General features: G+C 45.5%; 1 protein-coding gene across 3 annotated transcripts in view; it reads left to right on the forward strand.

Annotated features, from left to right (window-relative positions):
• Positions 1–15787, forward strand: part of LOC141512271 (uncharacterized) — a 24957-nt gene continuing 9170 nt past the window's right edge. Inside the window, exons 1-6 of one of the 3 annotated variants that reach the window (XM_074221082.1) lie at positions 2–156; positions 5542–5699; positions 7519–7607; positions 8037–8163; positions 9026–9208; positions 10935–13502. In XM_074221082.1, the coding sequence (XP_074077183.1) occupies positions 5681–5699; positions 7519–7607; positions 8037–8163; positions 9026–9208; positions 10935–12229 (1713 nt within the window). In that variant the 5' untranslated portion in view covers positions 2–156; positions 5542–5680 and the 3' untranslated portion in view covers positions 12230–13502. Of the gene's footprint in view, positions 157–5541; positions 5700–7518; positions 7608–8036; positions 8164–8579; positions 8660–9025; positions 9209–10934; positions 13503–15787 lie in introns of those variants that run through there. The other 2 variants (XM_074221089.1, XM_074221093.1) reach the window with 2 other exon arrangements.

Consider the following 15787-nt stretch of genomic DNA (forward strand, 5'->3'; position numbering starts at 1 on the left):
TCTGGCGCAGCCGGTGCCTGTGCTTGCAGCCCGGGCCGGGGGCGCCGGGCGGGCGCGGGGGGCCGGCACCCCCAGCTCCAGCCCGGGCCGGGCCGCAGAGCGCAGCCTTCTCCGCTGGATCCCCCGGCGACGGGGCCCTCACTACCTGTCCGATGGGTAAGTTCAGGGGCGGGTCGGTGCCATTTGGCCCTCGGCCCCAGGGCCTGGCTGCGGGAGAGCCGGAGCTCTGCCAGAGACCCCCCCCCCCCCCCCCAGGGGCCATCCAGCCTAGAAGGCCCCCGGAGCAAACTGCTTCGGGAGGCAGCCCAGGCCGCCCTTGGATCCCGCTCCTTCGGCCCAGCTCCCCCCGTCCACTGGCCCTGCCCTGCGCCCCGCGGCCCCCAGCTGAGCAGCTCCACCTCCTCTGCCCGGATGCCACTTGGCCTCAAGACTGGGAGCAGAGGACCCCCCTCTCCCCAGGTCTTCACCCTCCAGCCTCCTCCTCTCCTCTCCGGCTTGTCCACGGCCTTCCTCAAATGAGGTCCTGGGGTGTGGTGTGAGGGGGGCACCCGCAGGTTGGTCCCACCTTCCTGCCCTTCTCCGTGCCCCCTCGCTGATTTACTCCCCCCAGAGCTCTTCCCTTGGCCCGGGGGCTCCCAAACACAGCCCCGCAGGGCCCTGGCACACTCTCCAAAAGCTTATTCCTCTCCTCTGTTTCAAAACCTAAGCCACGGCCGCTCCTTTTTTCCATTTGAACCCCCGAGCTCTTTGGTGTCTCCTCCGCCTTAGACAAGCTGGCACCCTGGGGACAAGGAAGAGTGGGAATGGAGGGAGGAGGCAATGAGCAGACATGCAGATCCAGGGTGATTTGAGGAGGGAGAGTTCCAATAGTATGAGGGGAAAGGGGTCTGGGGGGGCATCCCGGAGGACCTCCCTTAGGCTGGCATAGGGCCTGCCCATACAAGGGCAGATGCCCAGACTGAGGGACTAGCACCAGAACTGGCTGGAGCAGGAAGGGCCTTAAGGGCCAAGCTCTGAGGAGACAAAGGGGAGCCCTTGAAGCGTCTTGAGCAGATTCTAGACCCAGGCTTGACAGAAAGACATTTGGGCATCTTTGTGGAGAGGCCAAAGCAGGGAGTGCATCTTGGAGTCTGAGGAGTTCCCGGATATCCTGTCTCAGGCCATTGTTCCACTCAAGTCTTGGCATCCAAAGCTGATGGTCTCAGGGGATCTGGGCCTTCACCAGCATGGGCATGGCCTCTGGAGCAGAATATGACCAGTTAGGAAGACCAGTGGAGCTGGCCCTGAATGGTCTGGGGCCTTTCCTGGGCACAGTGAGTGACCGGAGCAGGACTTTCAGTGGAGGTTCCATGAGGAGGAAAAAAAGACTGTTGGATTTGGCAGAAATAGGGCACAGGCTTTAGGGGTCATGGATCCCTGGCCTCCAAATCCAGAGCCTTCAGGTACTAGAAATCTTTACAGAGGTAAAGTAAAATTGAATTGATAATTTTGGTTTTACGTCACCTCCTTCCTCTCCCATTCCTTATAATAAAGGAAATAAAGGGGGTGGGGGTGAGGAGATAGTTCCTTCCCATAGGTCTACACCCATAGACCATCACTGTCTCTCCAAAGAAAGGATTGGGGGCGGAGTTACCCACATTTTGATGCTATTCTTCCAACTTACTTTGTCCTGGTCATTGTACATACTGTTTTCCTGGTTCTATTTCCTGCTTCTCTTTCTTCATCCTAGCCATTTTGTCTTACTATAGAGGAACATCCCATAATCACAGTCCGCTCAATTGTTCTGCGGGCAGTGGGATCTTCTTTTTTCTCCACTCCCTTTTGAAGAGTGAGTGCCTAGCCCTGGAATCTTCTGGGTCAAAGGACATGACATTTTCATAACAGGCTTTGTAGAATTCCACTTGGATTTCCAGAAGGATGGGACCAATTCTCATTCCATCAAAGAGCCTCTGTGTGGGGCAGCTAGGTGGCGCAGTGGATAAAGCACTGGCCGTGGAGTCAGGAGTCCCTGGGTTCAAATCCAGCCTTAGACACTTACTAATGACCTAGCTGTGTGGCCTTGGGCAAGCCACTTAACCCCGTTTGCCTTGCAAAAACCTAAAAAAAAAGAGCCTTTGTGTTTGTGGCATTCCATAACTCATCATTGACCCTCCTGAACCTTTGGCACCTTTGCTAATCTATGAGGGTATGAGATGAACTTTTATTTTTATTGTTTTAGGTTTTTGCAAGGCAATGGGGTTAAGTAGCTTGCCCAAGGCCACACAGCTAGGTTATTAGTAAGTGTCTGAGGTCAGGTTTGAACTCAGGTTCTCTAGACTCCAGGACCAGTGCTCCATCCACTGCACCGCCACCTAGCCACCCGAGTTGAACTTTTAGGGATGTTTTGTGTTTTTGGTTTTTTTTTTTTAGTTAGTGATTGGGAGCATTTCATGTGGGTTTTTTTTAGTAGTTTACAATTTTTCTTCTGAGAATTGCTTGTACCTATCTTCTGAAGATGTTTCTATCAGGGAATGACTTGGTCTTACAGATTTCTGTTGGTTATCTATCCTGATGATCAGATCCTCTGATATTGGATGTGATATTTGATGCAAAGAGTTTTTTTCCTGGCTTGCCTGCTTTTTTCTTTACCCCAGGATGACATTTTTCAATTTCATCTAATCAGAATGATCTGTTCTTTTGGGGATCACTATTTAGGGAGTTTCATCTTTTAGCTCTAGCTGTGGAAGGGGCCACATCTGCCCCTCTTCTCATGGCCTTCTTCAAGGTCTGTTCTTTCATAGTAATCGTTTTGAATTGATCCTGCCATATAGTGTAAAAGGTTAGTCTGAACTTAGTTTCTGCCAGACTGCTTTTCAGTATTCCCAACAATTCTGGTCAAATGGGAATTCTTTCCTAGATAATCTGTGCTTCCAGGTTTACCAAGCACTGGGTTATTGAGCTTCATTATTTAGGATTTTTCCTTGTCTACTTCTCTATGTTTTTAAAACCAGGACTAAAAAATTTGAATGACTGCAACTTTATAAACTAATTTAAAGTCTGGAAGAGCTCCTCCCCATTCTTCCCGTTTTTCCTATTTCTCTGATGTTCCAGATATATTTCCCCTTTTTTGTTTTTGTTTTTTGCAAGGCAATGGGGTTAAGTGACTTGCCCAAGGTCACCTAGCTAGGGTTGAGGTTGAATTTGATTGAACTCAGGTCCTCCTGACTCTACAACCAATGCTCTTTCCACTGCACCATCTAGACCCCTAGAACTGAATTTTCCTCTAGGTTGTTGTGAACCCTAGAGCTCAGAAGGAAGGCCCATCACTGAGACTAATCCCATTGGATAGAGGCAGTGAGGCTATTGAGAGGGAGAGGCTTGTCCAAAGTTGCTTAGCTTGCATTGGGCAGAACCGGGCTTGGAAAGCAGGTCTGCTGACTCTAAATACAATCCATTGGCAAGGAGGGAAGTGGCAAGAGATGAAGGAAGAAGGATGGCAGCTTGCGGGGAAAGTAGATGGATTGAAGATGCAGGATCTGTGGGAGACCTAGAGAAGGGGAGGTCTGAACAGTGGGAGAAAACCAGGAGGGTTGAGGGGACCCAGCATAGCAGGTGGAGGGCAGAGGCTTTGGGGGTGACTGGGGAAGATGGACAGTAGTTGCAGAGGGGAGGGAAGAGCACAGGAAAAAGAGTAGCTACCTCTGGGATGGCCATGAGATCTAGTTCTTGAGGACCTTGAAAAGGGGGAGTTCAGCCCAGTGATTGTGACCAAACAGGTTGCCAAGAGGATTGGTAAGGAACTGGAGACCCCAAGGACCAAGGAATTATTTTATAAGTTTGTCTTTAAGGAGCTAGGGATATGGGTCCTTGTTTGGTGGGGGAGGTGGTGGCAATATCACAGGAGTCTCCCTAAAAAAAGGGAGTCAGGAGAAGGAGGTTCCAAGAAGAAAGTGGGGAAGACGGGGTGGTTATGGACCCCTTTGAGGACATGACAGTGATGGGAAAGAGAAGGTCTCCCAAAGAGGACAGGCCTCCATGTCCTAGGAACCAGCCATGCCTCCAGTGAGTGAGTAGAAGGGTGTCTCATTTCTGTAGACCTGGGTTCACTTTAGTTCCTGTGAGTTGACTGCCCTGAGCTCTGCCACCTTTTGCCCTGCCTCTGCTATCTGGGAGCCAGGCCCCTTTTGTCACCTGGTGATCTAGGTCTGTGCCATCGTGAGAGGTTCACTTCTCTCCATGGGTATTGCTGGTTTGGTGAGAGGCCTGGGAGGACTTCAGAGACCTGACCTAGCTCCTTCTGTCATCCCTCCAGGAGAATGTGGGTGGGGGGCTCCCATCATCCCCAGACACAGAATGTAGATGCACCCCCAACCTCTTCTGTGTCTGGGAAAGGGGTAGATTCCTGGTAGGCACCCCCCATCCATGTATGGGCACCCACACATACCCACATCCCACATATGTAATCTGTGTGCTCTGGGGTGACTCCAGGGAGACCCCCAGGAGAATGCCCTCCCATCTTCCCTCTTCCTCATCTATCTAACCCTAGAGGACTCCAATTTCAGATAGAGTGAGCATCTATACCCTCCTGCCCTCTTTCTGCCAGATTTTCTTTACCTGTTGTCATTGCCAATGTATCAGGTGAACTGAGAGTTGGGACAGTTTGAGAACTTCGGGATCTGGGGCCTCTGACCCTTCATTATTTTTATCAGATTCATTTTCCTTGAAAATCATTCATAGCCATGTGCTGGGGGCTGGCTCACAGGAGGATTTGAGCATGGGATCGAAAAGTTGGTTTTTGCCTCCATCAAACTCTGACTTCTCTTTTTAAAATGGGCCTTGGGGCAGCCTGGTGGCACAGTGGATAGAGCACTGGTCCTGAAGTCAGGAGGACCTGAGTTCAAATTCGGCCTCAGATACTTAATAATTCCCTAGCTGTGTGGCCTTGGGCAAGCCATTTAACCCCATTGCCTTGCAAAAAAAAACAAAAACAAAAACAAACCCAAATCTAAAAAATGGGCCTTGGTCCCAGCTTCCCCTCTGGTCTTTACCAATCTCCTGGTCCTTGGCTGGTGGGGTTGACTTTTCTGATGATGTTAAATGAGCATGTGTCCATGATTAGGATCTTGCTAAGGGCTTTCCTTGAGTTTTCTCACAATAGCCTTGTGAGGTCAATGCTGTCAGTATCAGGGGTAAATGAATTGCCCAGGGTCACACAGCTGGTTGGTGTCAGAGGCCCGTAGGCCTAGAATGGTTTTCTTTGAATTTGTCATCCCCCTTATGCATGGAATTCTTGGGTTGCCATTTGTTCAGCCATTTTTCCCTTGGATGGGGACTCCCAGCTCTCTGCCACCCCATATTTTCACCATAGGGACTTTGCCTTCTGGCTTTGCCCTCTTTGCTTCCTGGTGTGGCTAGGTCAGGTCCTGGAGCCATTTCTGATGCTCATGAAGATGGCCTTGGAGGCCAGGGAGGTCAAGGGGGCATATCATGGCTAATAGGTCCCTAATTAAGGTAAGCTTAAGAGCCACCAAGTGAAAAAAACATTTTTTTCTTCATCTTTAGAGAAAAAGTAGAAGATATTCTGTATAGAAGAAACTACTCCCATGTGTAGGGGGACAAATTTGAGTTGGAGCTTAAGCCCCTAAGCCAAGGACTGACTGGGCCTCTTGAGGAAGAAGGATGAAGAGTCCCAAGGCTGGAAATGACCAGGAGAGAGTCTGGTGAGGGGGACAATGGGGTGAATGTGAAGCAGGCAGTGAAGAGAGAGGTAGCCTCAGCAGCTTCCCTTTCTTGTGTGGTGGATGATGCTAGAAAAGCAACACTCCATATGCCACCACCATGATACCCCTCATCCTCCCCTGAAATGACTTTGTTTTGATTTTGTATGTAACAAAGTAGATAATAGGCTGAGTTTGGAGTCACAAAGCCCACCTTCAACACTGCCTGGCTTCCCTCCCAGGGCTCTAGTGAAGTTCAAATGAGAGAATATAGGTAAAGCCTCCCCCTGCCCCCCATTCTCTTTATATGCCAGCTAGCTATTCATTTGTATCCAGGGGACAACCCCTCCTAGAACAGAAGCTCCTGAAGGCAGGGCCTGCTCATTCTGTCTGTGTGTCCCTCGTAATTAGCCCTGCTAGGAAGGACCCACTCAATCAAGACTTGCTTGGGCTCCGAGTCCATAATAGAGGCCAGCAATTTCAATCCCGTTTTTCTGTTCTGTTCTGACAATGTAAGTGCCCATTCCACTTGGTGATGATTAAGTTCAGACTAAAAATAAAAATTCATTTCAAAATAAATGACTGATTGAAGGCTGGAGACAAGCCTGGGGATGCAGGGTCTTTGGTAGGATGCCAAAGGCAGTGGGAGGAGAGGGATAGAATAAAAGGGACTTTTTTTGGCTCTGGAGGGGGATTGCTCAGGTCAGAAGACAATAGGCTTTGTTGGAGAGTCAGGGCAGAAGGGAATAGGATGGAGAGTTTGGGGAGATGTAGCAGGGAAGACCTCTATCTCAATGGATGATGATGGAGTCAAGGAAGCAAAGGCATGGGTGCTGGGGTTGATGATGAGCTGAGAATCAGGACTTGAGGCCCTGCCTGCCCCATCCTCAAGGACAGAACCCAAATCCAGGCCTGAGGCTTGTTCTCACTGAGAATCTTTGATCCAATACATAGGAAGCTCATGCAGCAGCACTTTGGTAACCTTTCCTCCTTGCACCTCCTCAACTCTGATTTGACCTGTGTTCCCAAACACTTGACTCCTGAGACAAGAATATCTTCTTGGCTAGGAGACATCCATTCCAGCCAACCGACCAAGCCCTTGGCTAGGGGTCAGCCTGGGAACACATATACCGGCAGAACGAAAGGCAAAGGGAGCCATGGGGGAGAGGGGCAAAATGGTGGGGAAAGCCTATGGTGTTGAGAGTAATGAAGGTCTTAACCTCCTAAGTCAGAGGTTCACTGAAACACAGCCCCTCCCCCCCCCCCCAAGTGGTGCCTCAACCTTCATCCGTTTTTCATCAAGGATGAGGTCTCTGGCTGAGGGCTTCACTGTTACTTAGGGTTAGAAATTCTGTGTGTGTGTGTGTGTGTGTGTGTGTGTGTGTGTTAAACTGCTCATGGTTGAACTAGTCATCCCATTTAGAAGCTGGGCTTCCCATATATCACTAGTGGTTCTTTGAGTCTGGGTCTCCATCCCCCAGTTTTTCAAACGTACACCACCTTTTATCTCTCCTGAAGACCCATGAAGAAAGTCTAACTGTGCAAGCAGCTGAGTCTCTACCCCCCCCAAGGAGAATGAGCCCCACTTTAGGGACAGTAGTGTTCCACATCTATCTCCAGGGCCCAGTTGATGGATTGGCTCCAATGGCGAGCTCATCCCCTAATTTGGGGGGTAATTGTCCCTTTCCCACAGATGACCAGGTGATGGGGAACTGCCTGACCCAGGGAGGGAGATGGGGCCTAACTCATGAGGGCAGAGTACCTGGCTAGGTGAGCTCCTAGCCTGAGAAGTCACCTTAGCTTTTCTTCTCTCATCCCTCAGATCTCATGTCTGTGAATCTCCTGCTTCCCCAGGAGGGGAGCCCAGAGGAGTATAGCATGTCCACCAGGGTCCTGTTGGCCAGGGTGCAGGTGAGTCGGGGTCTCTTATCTCCCCAGGACTGTTCTCTAAACTCTCAGACCACAGACTTCTTTCCTTCTTGTGGTCTGCTCACCTTCTTAGTCGGGAGTGAACAGTTGAGGACATGTGTCAGGATCCCCTTCTGAGACTACCCTATCACTAGTAACAGAGGCCCTCAGAGATCTCCTTGCTCAGCACCTTCATTTTACTTTGGAAACAGAGGCCCAGGGAGGGAAGAGGACTTTCTCAATCTCACATAGGGAGTGGCTGGTGGAACTGGACCCGGGACTCAGGTATCCTGACTGTCCCAAGTCAGGTGATCCTCTCCTCCTACATCCCTCCAGATATATTCATTTCATTCTGCCCTAGTAGCAAGGGCTCCCTCCCTGCCCACTCCCCCCCCCCCCCCCCAGGCCAGTGTAGTGTGCTTGGTGTTTCAGGAAGCAGTGACCTTCAGGGATGTAGTCGTGCACTTCGACCAGGAGGAATGGGGCTATCTCTGTCCCTCTCAGAAGGAGCTCTACAGGGAGGTTATGCTGGAGAACTACAGGATCCTGGTCTCTCTGGGTAAGGACTACTCTATCCCCCACCCTTACCCTCCCAGCTTGCAGGAAAATCTGGGCTCACCACTGAGGAACTGGGCTGTTCTCTGGTGGCTTCAAGGTGTATCAATCTCTTCCCCCCTACCATGATCATCCCCAAGGTAGCAAAGAGTCATTGGGAGTTAACGCAAACCAGTTATGGAGCAGAAGGCTCTTAGGCCTGGCTCATTTCAGACTCTTCATTTTATCCTGGAGGAGACTGTAGATGAGAGGGCAAGCAGCATGAGAAATGGCCAAATAAGGATTCATCGAATAGATCATCCTGGAATAGATTGTTCCAGAAATTTTGGCTATAACAACAGAAAAAGAACATTTTTTAATATTTTTTCCTTAAAAAAAACTGATGACTTTTATTTTTACATCACATTCATTTCCAAATAGACCCCTCTCAGGATGTACAGCTCCACCCCAGCAATCCATTCTTGTCACAGAAATTTTAAAAGAAAAAAAATTGGACAAAGGTAAAAACTGAAAAGGCCATATCTGAGTGTAAGCAATACCCTGCCCATAACCCCTCCCTCATATCTATAACACTCATTCATACCTCATACCTATAACACTCCCTCCTCATACCCTGCCTCACATCCATAGTCCCCCACTTCTGTGCAAGGGAGAAGGTGGGGGGGAGAAGGCGGTGTGTTTTCCCAGACCCTTTCTAGGGGCCTCTCTGACTCTCAAGAGTCTTCATTTTTATGTTTTTCTGAAGACCATAGGATTACCCACTTGCTTAGTTTAGCCCAAGTCTAAAGCATTTGGCATTTCCAGGCAGTCTGGACCTTTCTGCCTCTAGTTTATTCAAAGCTTTGTCATTTCCTCTCCATGAGCAGGGCTTCAGGATCCCAAACCAGAGCTGATCTCCCAGCTGGAACAAGGGAAAGAGCCACAGTCATGGAATGTGCAGGAAGGGATCTCAAGAAGAGCCCGCCCACATGAAGGAGGGCGATCCATCAAGGAGCGAGGAGCCAGGGTGTGGAGCAGCCCAGCTCCCTGCGAAGGATGGACCCGGGCAGGTAGGTGTTGGGGAGAGTGGGGTATCCATGGGGAAGCACCATGAGCACCAGAATTCCTTCCCAGCCAGTTTGTTACTGATTAAAACGGAGTTCTTTACTGGGGTTTGTGAACTTAAAACAAATTTTTTTGAAAACAAAAACTTTGTTTCCTTTGGAACAGCATATATTTTATTTTGTACATTTAAGAAAATCACTTTGAGAAGATGCCTTTGGTGCTCTGTTGGCAGTCTGTTCATTTTTTTAAGACCCAGGAGGAATATCATGAGACACTTCTCACAATGTTGTTTTAATTGCATAAAATTTAAAAGGAAGCTAATTATATCTGAATGCAGTCAACAACATTTTACCATAACGTTTACCATAAAGACCAAGGATTAGGGACTATTGTGTCTGCATCAGAATCCCCTTCACAGCAGAACCCAAATGCTGTACCACCTGTTTCTTTTTTAAAAATGTTTTTTAATTTTTCAATTACATGCAAAGATAGTTTTCAGCATTCAAATTTTGTAAGCTTTGGAGTTCCGCATTTTTTTACCTCCTTCTTTCCTTATCCCCTCCCTATGACCCGATGTGGATATATTTGCATAATCATGTTCAGCATAGTTCCAAATTAGTCATGTTGTGAAGGAAGAATCAGAACTAAAGGGAAAAAATAACATGAGAAAAAGGGGAAAAAAAATTAGATTAAAAAAAGTTTTAAAGCATGAAAATAGCATGCTTTGACTTGCATTTGCACTCCATAGATTTTTTTCTCTGAATATGGATGCCTTTTTAGAATTGTCCTTGATCACTGAACTGCTGAGAAGAGTCCATCATATTTGAGTATAGTGTACCACCTCTTTCTTGAGGAGAGAAAACCTATTCCTCTCAAGATAGCCCATTCCAATTTTGCTTAATCCTAGCAGATAAGAAAACTTTCTGTGTATAAAACCTAAGTTGACCTCTTTGGAACTTCATCTGGTGCTCCTCTCCTCTTGTTCCAGATGGAATAAATCTAATCCTCCAAGGCTTCCTATGTGAGGGCCCTTTAAATTCCCCAATATGATGCCAAGGTTGACCCTTTGACTTTTTCCTCTGGCTAATTATCCATCTAGAACTCATTTAGATTATCCTCGGCTGGTTTAAACTCAAGGTCCTTCACCATTCTAGTTTTCCTACCCCTTAAGAGAGTCCTTTCTCAAAGGTGATGTCTGCATTTGGATGTGGTGTGACCCAGGAGGAATACCATGAGACTCTCTCCTTCCTTGAGTTGAACAATGTCCCACTTTTTTTTATAAAGATTTTATTTATTTTGAGTTTTACAAGTTTTCCCCTGATCTTATTTCCCACCCTCCCACAGAAGGCAATTTGCATTGTCTTTACATTGTTTCCATGCTGTACATGAACAATGTCCCTCTTAATGTATCCTAGGATTAGGTCATTTTCTTGACTGTCAACTTTCTGTAGACCACTGGGATTTATAATCCAAGTAAAGGATGGCCTAGTCCAGAAGGGTCATATTTGCTGCACACAATTCCCCAGGATACCCCAAACCAGATTTAAATGGCATTAGACAATATTAAAAAAGTAAAATAAAAATACAGTACAACATAGGTAGTGTTCATTTGTGGTCAAGTCAATCTGTAGCCCACAGGGATCTGTTTCTATTTGAGTTTACTTTAGTGGTCTAGCCTTTACCAGAGATTTCTCACAACCTGGGTTCATTTATTTTCATTATTTTTTTCAGCCTGGGATATTAAACTTGAGAATGAGGAGTCATCTCAAAAGCAAGAAGCAGGATCACCTAGAACCTCAGTGAAGAGACTCAGAGGAAGTATTCCCAAGAACCATCTCCTAGGGGAGATTTCTATGGAAGACATCAATGTATGGAAGCACATGACAAGCCTAACAGGAGACCCTCCAGGAAATTTCATGTTACAGGAAAGAGGTTTAGGGCCGCTGTCTTTTCTCCATAGAAAAATCTATCATCAGCAAGGAGTCCATGCCTTTTTGGATCTTGAGAAAAACTTTAGTCATAGTATCTGCTGGCCCACAGGACCATGGCATTATGATGTGTATGAGAATCTCTCTCATTACCACACAGCCCTCCTTCAACACCAGAGAATAACTAGGGGAGAAAAACCTTATGATTTTGATCACTGTGAAAAAGCCTCAAATCTTATTCAACACCAGAGAATTCACACCGGAGAGAAACTTTTTGAGTGTAATCAATGTGGGAAGAGTTTCAAGCGAAGTTCACACCTTATTCAACATCAGAGAATTCATAGCGGAGAGAAGTCTTTTAAATGTAATGAATGTGGGACAGCCTTTAGCCAGAACTCACATCTTATTAGACACCAGAGAATTCATACTGGAGAGAAACCTTATCATTGTAAAGAATGTGGGAAGGCCTTCAGCAGGAGCTCACATCTTATTCAGCACCAGAGAATTCACACTGGAGAGAAGCCTTATGAATGTAAGGAATGTAGAAAGGCTTTCAGTAGGAGCTCAGCCCTTACTCAACACCAGAGACTTCACAGTGGGGAGAAACCTTACAAATGTAAAGAATGTGGGAAGGCCTTCAGCTGGAGCTCAGCCCTTACTAATCATCAAAGAATTCACACTGGAGAAAAGCCTTATAAATGTAAGGATTGTGGGAAGGCCTTCAGCTTTAGTTCACTCCTAACTAAGCATCATAGAATTCATACTGGTGAAAAACCCTATGAATGTAAAGAATGCGGTAAGGCCTTTAGCCAGAGTTCAGCCCTTATTAAACATGAAAGAATTCATAGTGGAGAGAAACCTTATGAATGTAAGGAATGTGGCACATCTTTTAGTTGGAGCTCAGCCCTAATTCAACATTATAGAATCCATACTGGTGAAAAACCTTATGTATGTAAGCAGTGTGGGAAGGCTTTCAGCCAAAGTTCAGCTCTTATTAAACATAAAAGAATCCATAGTCGAGAGAAACCCTATGAATGTAAAAAACGTGTGACCCCTTTCCATTGGAGCCCAGCTCTTATTCAACACCAGCCAAACTAATACACAAATAAAATCCACCCTGAAGAGAAATCTTAAAATATAAAAGGTGAAAGCCTTCAGTCACAACTCATCCCTTATTCAGGAAAGAATTTTTAGAGGAGAAATACCCTATGTAGTGAAGCGTGTATAAAACCCTTCATATAAAATTCAAACCTTACTTGACATCAGAGAATTCATACTGGAGGAAAACCGAATTCCATGAATGCTGAAGGGCCTTTAGTTAGAGGAAGACTGTCACTCCATCAGATCATTCGTCCATGAGGGAGGTGTAATGAATAGCCTTCAGTATAATAGATGAGGTTTACTTACACATCAGCCAACTCATCCTGAGTAGAAGAGAGCAAAAAATTTGGAAAAACCCTCAGGGAAAGATCTAGCTGACTTTACCACCCATGAAGTCATCCTGGAAAGATTTGCTACAAATGTGAAAAAATCTGGGAAAGAATAAAGTGACTCTAACTCCACACTGTGATCTCAAAAGAGTGAGAAATTTAACAATTTTTTTTTAAAAATGCAGTAAAGAAAAGCAAGAAAAGAAATCATTACCAAGAAAACTTTGCAGAAAAACCAGCAGAAAGGCCAAACTAATACGCAAATAAAAAAAAAAAGTCCATTACCCCAAGAGAAAAAGCAATGAACAATCCCTAGGAGAAAAGAATGATTCTGCTATAGCAATATCTAGCCTTGAAAAATGAGAATAGAACAAACAGAAAGTGTGAGAATCTTATTAAAAAACAAAGAAGAAATAAAGAGAGAATTTGGAGCTCTTAAAAAAAGAATTTCAGATGATAAACAGAACTGACTGTGTAGAATAAAATGTAGAAAGAATTAATAAAGGAATAGATGAAATGAAAAGAGAACAACAGAAACGGCACAGAAATGAGAAGGTCAGAATAAAGGAAAAAGACAGTAAATTCTGAAGAATATTCAAGAACTTCAAAGAATAAGGCAAATGAACTAAGAGACAGAGCTTGGTGAACCAGTGTGAAAGTCATTGTCTCACATCTCCAGAAACAAAACCCCAAATATCATATTTTTAGAAACCCTATAGTGCTATTGTCTGGAAATATTGGAATTCAGAGTCCACAGGAAGTTGTCAAAGAGGAATCTTCCCCCCTTTCCTGCCACCATTTTAACTTATGAAGAAATATCTAGATTTAATGAATTCAGACTTGAAGAAAGAATCTTGTAAGCTGCAGGAAGAGTTGGTTCACTCATCAAGGAACCTGGTGCTTGGTTCCTTGAAGACTGCTCACTGATGATGAAAGGAAAGGTAAGAAAAAAATTTCATGTACTGAGAAGCAAATAAAAATGGTTTATATCCAAGAATAACCTATACCACAAAATTGAGTATGAAAGAAAATACACTTTAGACTCAGTGACTTCTATTTGTTCTTTGTAGAAAGTCAAGTATATGCAGGAAACAAAAATAATCCCCGTCTCTAGGAAGTTTTCATTCTGATGGAGGAGACAATATGGAAATTGTTAGGGACGTAGAAGATAAATACCAGGTGACTGGAAATTCATCTAAGATAAGAAGGTATTCACACAGCCAGAAGAACAACCAAAGGTTTCCTGCTAAGGGGAGATTTGAGCTGAATTTTGTAGGAAGTCAGAAAAACCAAGAGGCAGAAGTGAGAAAGCAGGATTCCAAAATTAGCTATAAAAAGTAGCTAATGCAAAGTCCCGGAGGGTACCGTTTGAGGAATGGCAAGATGCTCATGTAGAATTCATGAGAGAAAGTATGGAGAAATGTAAGATAAGAAACGCAGAAAGGAAATAAGAGCCAAGTTATCAACACTTCAGATGCCAAAGAGGACACTGTATTTTTGTCCTGGAGTTAATAGGTAGCCACTGAAGTTTCTGAGCAAGGGAGCGATGTGGTCAGTCCTACATTTTTATGACAAATTACCCTGGAGTGGAGAGAGCTTGAAGCAGGATAGTAGTCAAAAGGCGATTGCATTAGTTTAGTGAGAGGGATGAGACCTGAACTGTGAGAAGTTAGGCAGCTAAGATCCAGGGAATTCAGAGTCAGAAAGACCCAGACCCACCTCCAGCCTCATGACATCCAGGACTGCAGGGACAAGATGTTCACAAATCAGGGAAGAAAAATGAGCAGTTGTCATAACAATTACACTAGAAATTATTGCTTGAGGTCTTACTCCCCCAAAGAGGGAAATTTCAGTGAATAAAAGACCTGTTTTCATTTCAGTTGCAATCACTTGTGTGGGCAGACTATGTATGTACAGAACAAATACAAAGATATTTCTATCAATGCAATTAGTTATAAAATCTTAGAAGCTAGTTCAGTCTAAAGTCTGAGTATCCTGAAAAATAAATTTAGTAGAATTTTATTGTGTCATAGAGATATAGGAATATGAAAAATTTAGAAACATGAAGAAAATTTTATGACGTGATAAACTGAACAAAGTCAGCAGAACCCCAAACCAGTCAACTATGAGTAGTTGGCAGACTTCAGAAATGGAAAATGACCTCTGAATCGTAATCACACCATTTGGTTTATTTGATTCTGTGATGGAAGGATGATTTGAGGATGAGAGACCTATTGCTTAGATTGAGAGGAGGCTTTTTAGAAAAATTAGACCAGTTAGGAAGCCACACCACCAATAAAATGCCTAGGAATGTGTACCAATCAAATGTGGAGCATTTTGTGTGCCTACTGATCCCCTGCCAAGAGCTGGAAATACAAATACAAGCAATCTGTCCCTGCCCTCTAAAAGCCTACATTTTAATTGGGGAATCTAACCTAGAAAAGGTAGTGGGAAGAGCTATGCATGCCTAGGGGTTGGAAGGGGAGGAGGGAAGATCCTGATTCTCCTCTTCCTTCTTAGACCATTCCCTCCCTCTGTCTTCTAGCTCTCAAATACGGTTATCATTCTTGTTCTCTCTTTGCAACCCCTCCTCCCTCTCTTACCATGCTTAGCCCCTCTCATGAGCTCTCTGACCCTCAAAGGTTCTGGGGGTTCCTCTTCTCTGGGAGTGGGGAGTAGGAGAGGACACACCCATATATGTCCACCTTAGGTTATTTTTCGTCAAGTGTAGCCACCCTGACAGATCCTCTCTCATCTCTCAGATCGCCTTGAATCTTGCCTTTTACCCAAAAAGGACAAGGCCGCAGCTTGGGTTCTATTGGCCAGGGCCTGGGGAGTTGAGGTCGCCTTTCACCTTAGAACTATCCTCCCAATTCCCTGATTCCTGGTCAGCTTCTTGGAGATGACAGTAGTGAGGTCAGGAGGGCCAGGCCCTTACCTTCTTCCTCTCAGAGGAAGACTTTCTTGAAGGATTCTAATATGAAGGATCTATCTCCAGTCTTAGACTCTGTCTGGTTCTTTGCACCCCATCCAGGAGTTCTGGGGAGAATCTAGGTTTTACTCATGTCTAGAATCTTTCCAGAAGAGAGTATGGAAGAGGATTGAGTGTGTCACGTAGCCCAGGTAGAGGACAGCTATTTATTTCCTCCACATAAGGCTCACAGGGCATTTGAGTGAAGCCTTTAACAGCTGTACCTTACAACTACATCTCTGGGGAGGATCAAAT

The sequence above is a fragment of the Macrotis lagotis genome, chromosome 1 (assembly GCF_037893015.1).
Source record: "Macrotis lagotis isolate mMagLag1 chromosome 1, bilby.v1.9.chrom.fasta, whole genome shotgun sequence".
Classification (NCBI taxonomy): Eukaryota; Metazoa; Chordata; class Mammalia; order Peramelemorphia; family Peramelidae; genus Macrotis; species Macrotis lagotis.